Source organism: Marmota flaviventris, chromosome 1 (genome assembly GCF_047511675.1).
Source record: "Marmota flaviventris isolate mMarFla1 chromosome 1, mMarFla1.hap1, whole genome shotgun sequence".
Taxonomy (NCBI): domain Eukaryota; kingdom Metazoa; phylum Chordata; class Mammalia; order Rodentia; family Sciuridae; genus Marmota; species Marmota flaviventris.
Window position 1 is genome coordinate 94,473,512 of NC_092498.1, and position 11,122 is coordinate 94,484,633.

General features: G+C 32.9%; 1 protein-coding gene across 2 annotated transcripts in view; it reads left to right on the forward strand.

The window, feature by feature from the left end:
- Anln (anillin, actin binding protein) overlaps positions 1-7,875 on the forward strand; it is a 59,734-nt gene extending 51,859 nt beyond the window's left edge. For both annotated transcript variants that reach the window (XM_071608451.1, XM_027939672.2), the window contains 2 exons: positions 3,917-4,089; positions 6,665-7,875. In XM_071608451.1, the coding sequence (XP_071464552.1) occupies positions 3,917-4,089; positions 6,665-6,788 (297 nt within the window). In that variant the 3' untranslated portion in view covers positions 6,789-7,875. The remainder of the gene's footprint in view (positions 1-3,916; positions 4,090-6,664) is intronic.
- Positions 7,876-11,122: the final 3,247 nt, after the last annotated feature.

Sequence of the window (11,122 nt, forward strand, 5' to 3'; positions counted from 1 at the left end):
TCCATAGAGATAACCCATGCTAAAATTGTTTTTTGTTCCTATGTATTTCTTCAGATTCTATTGTATATATGTAATATATGTTATTGCAATTGGTATTTTAAACATTGAACAAATAATATATTGTAAATATTCTACAACTTGCCTTTTTGAGGACAATGTGTTAGTTAGTCTAGGAGGATATGTGTATTTTTAGTTTCTTTTTCTCTGAATATAGTATTGCACTGTAAGACCACACACATCACACTTTATTCATTCTCCTCTTTAGGAGCACTTAGATTATTTCCACATCTTTGCTATTAAAACTAGTTCTGTTGCTTTTTAAATAAATGGATGAAAGTTCTGAGTTGTGGGATTTTTCATATCTTTAGCTATTTTGTCAAATGATTCTTTGAAGATAGTCCACAATTTTCCATTCCAACCAAGATGTATATGGGACTTCTCAGTTTTCCTATTTTTGCTGACACTTGATCTGTCAGCCTTTTAAACTTTTGTCAGTAGATCCAAAGTGTTATCTCACTGTTATTTTATATATCCTTGATTACTAGAGGAAGCATCTTTTCTTATATGTATGGCTATTTATATTTTCTCTTCTATTAATTGATTTTCTATATATTTTAGCCATTTCACATTCTTTTTTGTAAATTGGAATTAAATTCTCTAGTCTATGGCTTGGGATATCTTTTATTATTACAGTGTTTTAAAAATTTACTGAATTTTTTAATGTTGAGGAAACCAGATCTGTTAACCTATTGTGTTGTTTTTGTGACACTGGAATTTAACCCAGGGCCTTGTGCATGATAGGCAAGTACTCTATCACTGAGCTATATCACCAGCTCTTTGTACTTTTTTGAGTCTTAAGAAAACCATTCTTACCCTGTAACCAAAAAATTTCTCTTATACTTTATCTACAAAGTTTTATACTTAACATTTAATTTATCTAGAATTTTTAAATTTACTTTTTGGGACCAGAGAAACTTTTGTGTTTGTGTGTGTGAGTGTGTGTGTGGTACTGGGGATTGAACCCAGGGCCTAGTGCATGTGAGGCAAGCACTCTACTAACTGAGCTATATCCCCAGCCCTGGATAACAAATTTTGCCAGCATTATTGAATGGTCAGTCCTTTTCCCCCTGATTCACAGTGCCATTTCTGGCAAGTATTAATATATTTGTTATATGTATACATCTAAGATATAATTATGAGTAGGTTTATGTTTTAGCTTTTCTATTCTGTTTCCTTTTCTCTTTTTCTATCCTAATCTCAATAACTACAGCTTAAAATAAATCTTAGTACCTGGTCAGGCAAATCTTTATTCTTATTCAATAATGTATTACTCTTTTTAGCCCTTTTATCTCTTTCTCTCCTGCAGGTGCACACACATGGAAAAGTATATTTTGCTTTTTTTAAAAATTTTTTTTAGTTGTTGATGGACCTTTATTTTATTTATGTATACGTGGTGCTGAGAATCGAACCCAGTGCCTCACACATGCTAGGCAAGCGCTCTACTATTGAGCTACAATCTCAGCCCCACCCTATATTTTGCTTTTTATAATTAAAATATTCATGTACACAAAAAAGAAATAATATACTATACTATTAGCTCTGGGAAGTATTAATTTTGAAGTTTAATTTGTGTCTCCAGAACATACTTTTTTTTTTTTTTTCTTGTTTTGCTGGGCATATTTTAAAGCAAGTACCAGGCTTCATATTAAACATTTCATCTGTGTGAGCCAGGCTATAGATTTCTACATTAGTTAATGCCCCAAGGGTAAACCAGGATTTCAGGCTAGCTTGCTCTTCAGCACTCTCTCTTCCTCATTGATTTTGGCTTTTGATGATTTCTTTTATTTTTTTAAGTTCAATTATCTAGAATTTTGGAGGGGTTATATAATAGCAGAACTTTCATACTATTTAGTTTCATACTGTTTAGTTTTCCATATTTGTTGGAAACTTTGTATCACAATTTATTTATATGGCCCCCCTTACTATCTTTTAATTTGTTTTGAATTTTTGCTATTGTGAAAAAATAGTGACTACATATGAATAAATATCTTTGTTTGCTTATGTATTTGCTCAGGATAAATTTCTTTTAAGTAGAATTGTAGATCAGAATATGTTTACTTGTAATGCTTTTTGATAGCTGTTATCAAATTGCCAGCCAGTCACAAACCATTTTATACTTGGGATGTAAGACTTTCTGTTACCTTTAACCAACGAACAGAGGATTTTACTGTTCTATCCAAACTTAGCCCATTTAAGGTTTTAAAAATTATATATTTTATTTTAATTCTTAAAATTACTAATAGAACTGACAGTTTTATTGGCTGTGACCATATGTATCCCTCTTCCTTTTTGGGGATCATTTGGTCTCATGGATGTTTAGTTAACATAGCACAGGAATGATTTAGCTTCCAATTGCTTGGCCTTATCTTTTAGAGATACATAAAAAAATATTTATACATGAAGTAAGATGTCTAGGCTTCTTTTTACTGAAAGAGGAGAAAAAGGTGAAGTATAGGCAAAAGGTAGTTGAACAGATGTATCTAATTGTTGAGGGTACTTAAGGGATTATATACTGTTCTTTTTATTTTCTGTTTGAAGATTTCCATAATAGTGGTTTTGTTTATTTTAGGTTCATAGAATAGTTAATAACAGCCATCATTTGGTATTTTTGGTTTCCAATTTTTTGTATAGCAAGAAACAATAAGAAATACTGACTATTTATGTTTAATATAAAATATTAAATATTTTAACTTTTTTAATTTTTAATTTAACTGATAAGTAATGACTTAGTCTCTTTATGATGGGGTCCAATATGTTTTCAATATATGTTTATATTGTGCAATGATCAAATCAAGCTAATTAGAATATTTATCACCTCAAATATTTTTCATTCATTTCTGCTGAGAACACTTAAAATTCTTTTATTATTTTTCAAATGTACATTATTATTAACTATAGTTATCATACCATGCAATAGAATTTATTCCTCTTGCCTAACTTTAATTTTGTACCTGTTGGCCAATTTCTCCCTTTATCTACTGCCTTCCCTTCCCCAGCCTCTGTTCCACTCTCTACTTGTATGAATTTGACTTTTTTAGATTCCACATGTAAAAAGTAAGATCAATGTGCTGTTTGCCTCTCTGTGCCTGGCTTATTTCACTTAACACAGGGACCTTTAGATTCTTTCATGTTATCTCAAATGTCAAAATTTCCTGTTTAAGGTTTTAAAAATTATATATTTTATTATGTATTTTTTAAATTTTATTTTTATTATATATGTTATTTTTTATTCCATATTTGTTGGAAACTTTGTATCACAATTTATTTATATGGCCCCCCTTCTTTCAAGGCTGAGTAGTATCCCATTTTAATATCCGTTCACCTGTTAACGGATACTTAGGTTGTTTCCATACTGTGGCTATTGTGAATAATCCTGTAGCAAACGTGGCAGTGCTGACATCTCTTTGACATACTGATTCCAATTCCTTTGGGTATATATCTAGTAATGAGATTGCTGAGTTATATGGTAATTCTATTTTTAGTTTTTTTTCCAGGAACTTTCATACTGTTTTCTAAAATGGCTATATTTATTTACAATATCACCAACAGTGTATAGGGGTTTTTGTTGTGGTGGTGGTTACCAAGAGTTGTTCTCTTTCATCTTTTTGATACTAGCCAACTTAACAGGTATGATGTGTGATATCTCATTGTGGTTTTGATTTACATTTCCCTGATGATTAGAGATTACCAGGGCATTTTCCCCCCATATATTAATTTTCCATTTTGGGGAAATTTAGCTTTTAAATGAATGGCTTTTTAATTTTAATTTTACTAACTTAACGCTTAATGTTTCTTGACTTAGTTTTGTCAAGTCAAGAAATTAGACTACTAATGTTTTTAAAATTTATTTTTAAAGAATCCCATAGGAAGGATTAATCTGGCCAATTGTACCAGCCATCAGATAGAACCAGCCAACAGAGAGTTTTGTGCAAGACGCAATACTTTTGAATTAATTACTGTCCGACCACAGAGAGAAGATGACCGAGAGACTCTCGTCAGCCAATGTAGGGATACACTCTGTGTCACAAAGTATGTATCAGCCTTTTATTATTTCTGTCAACTAAGTAACTAATTACCCACTTTGTTCTTACCACTATGAGAAATATCAGAGTGACCTCTGACTTTGAAAGGGGAACAGCCATAGTAGGAAACACATCTACAGCATTAAGAGAACAGTCTATAAAACAATATAGTTAAGAAGTATTTAACATTCAGGTTATATCCCAGCTAATCATGTTTTCTAATATGTTCACAGTGTAGGCATTTTCAAGGTGGTTAGCTAATTAATAATCTTTGGGTTAAGTTTACAGATTTCATGTGTAGCTGAGAAGTCAAGCTTTAAGAAAACTTGATAAATTCCTTCCTTTCCATTACAAAAATACCCTCATTTAACCCAATGATTTACAAAAAGAGTCTCATTCTTCAGATTCCTGGTTGGAGGTTGAGAGAATAAATTCTTGGGAATATCACTTTTTTGTTAACCTTCAGCTTAAGATACAAAAACTTAGTAATAACTCTAAGGGTCTAACATAGCTTCGTTTGAGTGAGTGACCAAAAAGTTGGAAGACAAAGTTATAACTAGGCACAAAAATTAGAATTTGACAAAAACCTTTGTTCATCAGGCTGTTGCTGGATATTGAGGACAGGGAGATGGTAGTCTTAGCTCACTGAGTTTCTAATATGAAAATCTTAGAAAGCTGCAGCCCAGAGACATTATACCAAAATAGAACAATGTTGTTCCTCAGAGCCTGCCAATTTGTTTTTTAAAAACTAGGGGACCCATTCTTTGCAAATTCTTGATGAGTAGGTTACGTCCTGATTAATTCACATTGGCTTATCCATTCCTTCCCTTCGGGGACCTTCAACAGTAGTGTAAAGACAGGACAGGAGAGGCAAAATGGATTTGTAATTATTTTTGCTTGGTAGCTGCCCCATGGCTGGTCTCCATCATTGAGAGAACCAAAGTTCAGTACCTAAATAGTTCTGACCACAACAGCTTACTTTATCTCTTGTAAAATCTTACTCATATTTTTCATATAATCTTATTTTTTACTTGCTGCATAAACCCTTCTACACTGCTCTTTGGGACTTCCCCTATGGTAGAAGTAGCTAGATTACCTATTGCTCTAATTATTTTGTTTATTTATGTGTAGTTTTTCTTATAACATTATCATAACTTGGTTGTGTTCTGTTTTATCCAAGCATATTCTCAGTTTATAGTCCTGGCTATCTTAAGCTTTGCTTGAGGGTTTAAAAGTTATTTTATTTTTTGATCATAACAATAAAAATACGCTGCAATTCTGCATTCTTTTTTGTCGATCCGTTTCTCTGTAGTTAGTGCCTTTTAAACATATACCGTTTATCTAAATTTAATGTACCTCATTTTCATTTTTATTAACCAGGCTTGCTCTATTTCCCTTCTTCATCATAAAAGATTTCTCCTGATCAATATTGCCTACCTTACAGTAGACACTACATATTTGAACTGGAAATACCTTATCACATGGGGAGGCAATATTTATAGTGGAGCTTTAAAGTCAACAGACCTAAGTGTTTTTTTGTTTTGTTTTTTAATTTGTTTTGGGCACTGGGGATCAAACCATAAGCTACACTTCTGGCTCTACAAACCTAACTTGGTAACTTAATAGATGTAATCATGGCAGGTCACTTAACTTTGCTAGTTCTCTGAATTCTCCTGTGTCAAAAGGGAAAAAGAAACTTCATAGAGTGACAAGAGAGTTAATGAATAGATACACAGCACAATGTTGAGCACTACAAAAGGTCATTGTTATTCCAAGTAATATTCTTTTTATTAACATTTCGGAAATGGTAAATTTACCCCCTTATTCATTTTTGCACCATTTTAGTATAAATGACAAATTGTAAAGGTATAAAATGAGTACAGCATAAAACCCTTTAACAGATAAATGGCTATTCTCTAGAAGGACGGTCTGTCTGGGAATTAGGGAACTCCCCCTTTCCCTGCCATTGCTCACCCCATCAACCAGTTATTCATTCAACTTGTTGCTAATATGGATGCAAGGAAGAGATTCCTGGTATGACAAAAGTCTTAGAATCTTTATTTTAAGTACCACCATGTTCTACCAGCATAGTAGGACAAAAATAATGGGGAACAATGACAGTGGCATTACCTATAAAGGCAGGTTAAGATCCAAGAGCATCCAGCTTTTAGGGAGCCTGAGTCTTAAGGATATCGGTTACTCAGATTTGAGCTCTCAAGGATATCGATAACTCAGATTTGAGCTGTGATAGTATTACTAGGAAGCTGCCTATACTCAGTGGGTGTCTCACATTGCCAAATTACCTAGGCAAGACTGCCTGTGTGAAACACCTTCTTTGTTGGAAACGTCGTTAGTGTGAGTTATGATCAGCTAACCAAACAGGATAATTTTACTCTATTATACTTAGAAAAACATCTCATTTTGTGGTTCTTTATTAGAACTCATTAAAAGGTGTTAAGACTAACTCTTTTTACTGATTTATTTAGGCTTTTTTTTTTTGGTTTCATTTTTCTTAGCAAGGCTACATGAAGGTATGGAATGAGATGGAGGAGATTCTGACCTCTGTTTGTTTGTTCCTGTAGGAACTGGCTGTCTGCAGATACTAAGGAAGAGCGGGATCTCTGGATGCAAAAACTCAATCAGGTTCTTGTTGATATTCGCCTATGGCAACCCGATGCTTGTTATAAACCTATAGGAAAGCCTTAAAAATGTTTCTGTACCATTTAGAGGTTTTTTTGAGTTGTGTCATAAATGTATTTTAAGAAAACACATTTAAGAGCATCAGACTTACTGATTGCATTTAATGCTTTAAATAAGAGGGTTTGTGCAAATATTCACTACATATTATGCAGTATTTATCTTTTGTATGTAACAACTGATTTCTCATCTTTCATTCATAATTCATAAATAATTGGAAGGCAATTCATTATAATTGACTTTGCGTAATCCAAATAGAAAAATTTCATTTTCCTAGAAATTTAATTATCCAGTTATTCATGACAATTTTTTTTTTTTTTTAAGTTAGAAATCCTGAGTTATCTTCTTGGAGCTATGAGCCTCCAAGTAGCACGGTCTTCCAGGGGTTAGAGAAGGAAACCTCTGGTTTGGTGATCCCTTCTCTAGCTTTGGTAGTTTTTTGAAAGCTTGTTACCAGCATACTGAAAAATTTTTTTTTTCTTAAGTACTTTACAGAACATTTTTAAAAATGGAGATGAGAACTTTTTCAAATAGCAAATGTATGTTAGTTTAAAGCTTGAGGCTGCATTTAAAAAAGAAATATAGGGAGCATTTTGTGAGATTTGGGGGTTAAATATTTTATATAGAAGAGTTAATAATCACAAGGTTTACATTTACCCAGTTACTATATATGCAGTGTGGTGCACATTTTTCATAGAAGTCAGGCTTTATTGAAATAATCCTTTTTGCCATGTAGCTTATAGATTTCTCACACATTACCATATTAATTCTTTCTGCTCCTATAACAAGAACAAATTTAAATTGAAGAATTTTTATATTAAAAGAAGTAAACTTTTACCAAGCTGCTATGGATTAATACTTTGCTTGCCAAAGTTCTTGTCTTTTCTTTTCCCATGTCTATGTATGACAGTGTCTTAAAACCTATTTTGAAATCATTCAGAAAACCATTATGTCATGTATTGCCTTTAAAAGTCTAATACTTTTTTATTATAAAATATTGTAAAACATAGTCTCAACTTTTAGATACACTTTGAGTTTTTTCTTTGAATTGTTAGAAGTTATTGATGATTTCATTTCTAAACACTAAATTCTGTCACCTGTCATTTTATTTTTTAATCATTCAAATGTGTTTTTTCTTATGTATGTTATAAAATATATTTTATGACCTCTTACCTAAATAAATACTTGTAAATGGCTTATGGAATTGGTTATTTAAGAAGTACTATGTGTGCTGCTCTGCATCTCTAAGCTCTGGGGCTTCTTGAGGGTATTGTCCTGACAGTATCTCATCTTTTTGTCTGTAGCCCAGACAAAAGGGTTTAGCTTATTGTATAATCCCAGGGTTGCAATTAAATGTGTGGGTGGATGGAAGGGTTCCTTTCTGAGGCATGTCAGCAGAATATGGAAATTAGATGTGCATTTGAGAAGATGGTGGATGATTCCCAAGTGCTTAGTAGAAACTGAGTAGATGAGGGATATCACCACCCAAAACAGACAATAGGTGTGATGGGACTGATGAGGTGGTTCCTTGTATTTCTTAATAGACTTGTATTTATTTTTGAACAGGCATTACATATGGTGGTACAAAATTCAAGAGGCTCAAAAAAGTTAAAGCGAGAAGTCTTATGTGTTGTAACTACTTGTACCCATTTTTGTGTGTCTTCCCAGAGGACACATGATTGCATATTACATGATTACATGTTACTTATAAATAGTTATATTCTTTAGTTATACTATTTATTATAAGTTAAAGGAAAAAAACTAAAAGAGTATTTATCCCTTAGAGATTTTTCCATTTTAGTATATATATATATAACTATATAAAGTTCAATTTAGGAAGAAATTTAGGTTAAGATGATTATAAAAAATCAAGTTAGAAATACCCAAATACTGGACTGACAGTTTCATTGTCATCTGCCTAAAGGGACTTTGTTGAAATCATTGGAGTAGATAAGATTTTTCAGGGAATATAATATGGAAAGAAAAGCAATAGTTCAGAGGGAGAGTGAAAAAGCAGTACCAACAGTTGTCCTCTGTGAAAAAAGAACAGCAGTGGAGTTTGGTGAGACCAGAGAAGACTCTTAAGATCCTGACCCCGAAATCAGAAGGCACATTAATGAAAATGTGAACTCACGTTTGCAGCAGTCAATAAAATGATTTAGATAAAAATTAGGTTATAATAAAGTTTGTAAAGGAAAAAAATGACAGATTTGATTGCATTAAAAAAGAAAAAGAGTCCTTGACTGGGGGTGTGATTCAGTGGTAGAGCAATTGCCTTACATGCTCGAGCCCCTGGGCTCAATCCCCACCACTGCAAACAAATGAACAAAAATCCCTATCTTACAAATGTTTATAAACAATAGCAGATAAGAAAATAGTCACAAAATACTAATACTTAATAATCATACAATTAATATGTAAGAAAAATAAAGAGCTCCTATGATTGTGTATCATTGTTTGATCATTTACCATGTTCCAGGTATTATTCTTGGTGTTGTCGCATTATCTCATATAATCGTTACATGACTATGAAATTGGCCTTGTCACAAAAACTTAGGTAGCTTTTCTGAGGCCATACTTAGCAAGTGGCTGACCTGGATTCAAACCCCACACTCTACTCCAGAATGCATTTGCTTTATTATTACATTGTGCTATTTCTCAAGTTAGTAAGAAAGTTTAACTTAGAAGAGAGCAGAGAGCCTTTAGGTAAGGAAACATGACCAGATTATATCCTCTGAAGTTGTATAGCTTTTGTAACTTTCAAGAATCTTGCAAACATCCATAAATTCTAAGTTTATTATAAAAAATCCTTAACCAGCTATGAACCACTAAAAGCATTCCTTAGATAAAAGTCCTCTTAGCAAATATCATTAGTCTATTTGCCAATAGGTCCCAGTTTTTAGCATGTTTACAAGGAATTTAGAACTAAAGTTTAGCTGTTAGCTTCTTTCCCATCTCCTTAGACAAGGTGAATGTGAACAGAGAAAAACATAAAGGAATGATCATTACAATATAGTTTTTAGCATAAAAAATAGAAATAACCTGAAAATCCATCAACAGGAAAGAATCTTCCAGTCCACTAAAAGGAAATTAATACCTTTCCCACAAAACACCATGTATTGTCCAAGTTGGTCTTTTCCCTTCATAATCCAATATCCTGTAGTCTCTACTGAGTCTTCCACTAACTCAATTTTTCATCTTGATCTTAATTTTTAAAGTGTTCATAAGTCCATGTGCATGAGCAAAACATGAAAAATTTTTTTAATATAAACAAATCAATCTGAAAACAGATTCCAAAGTCAAAGCATTCTTCCACCCAATGCTGTTCCCAATCCTTCCCATTTGCAACTCGGTGTGGTTCCCTCATATGTGCCTGTTATAGATAGTTTCATGTTGCACTGCATATCCCTTTTTTTCCCATAAATTCTGGAAAATATTCCAAGTTTTATATATTCAGGCTTACTTCATTCTTTTTGATCACTACATGGTATTTTATGGGAAAAGTATACTGTAATTTCCTAATAATGGACTTAAAGATTATTTTTAATTTTCTTCCCTGTTGATGGATTTTCAGATTATTTCTATTTTTTTCTTTGAAATCTGGGTGATAGGACCCAGAGGAGAGATGGAATCTAGAATCTTATGTCATGATCAACAATTGTCATGGTTAACTTTTTAAGTACTGCAGAAACAGGGTACCCAGGCAGCTGTGGAATGATCTGTAGGCCTTTCTCCTTGTTTATGACAGATGCTGGCCAACAGAAGCCACATCAAGGCAGGAGCAACCATAGTGTGGAAAATTGCAAAACTGCTTCAATATATGAAGCTAGGGAAAGGCCAGCCTTAGCCCCCAAAGAGACTCTGCAAAAGCATGTAGGTCAGAGATCTCTAATCTGTGTAAACCCTGAGTAATAAACCCTCCCATCATTAGAGGAAATTATTTTTTTCTGGGATTTAAAATATTTTTTAGTACAGAATTTTGTCTGAATCTTCCTAGAAGGCTAAATAATTTTTATCTGTTTGCTTACTTCTTGAGAAACAGTGTATTTCAGAGGTACCATTTCCACCAGTGAAAGCCACATTGCACTGAGGCAAGTTATATGGCTTTTCATGAATTCACTCATCCTACACATCACTGTCCACCCTATCAGTCTGGTGAGTAGATGATTGAGATGCTTATTTTTATTTTATTTAGAGCTAATAGTTTATCTTGAAGTTAAAATCATATTTAAATGTGGCATAAACTTTTTATATTTACTGAAAGAGAGTTTACAGTTCAGTAGGCTGAGAAACCCCACTCCAGGGCCATTTCACTATATTCTTAATGCTTTCTCTTGGAAAGA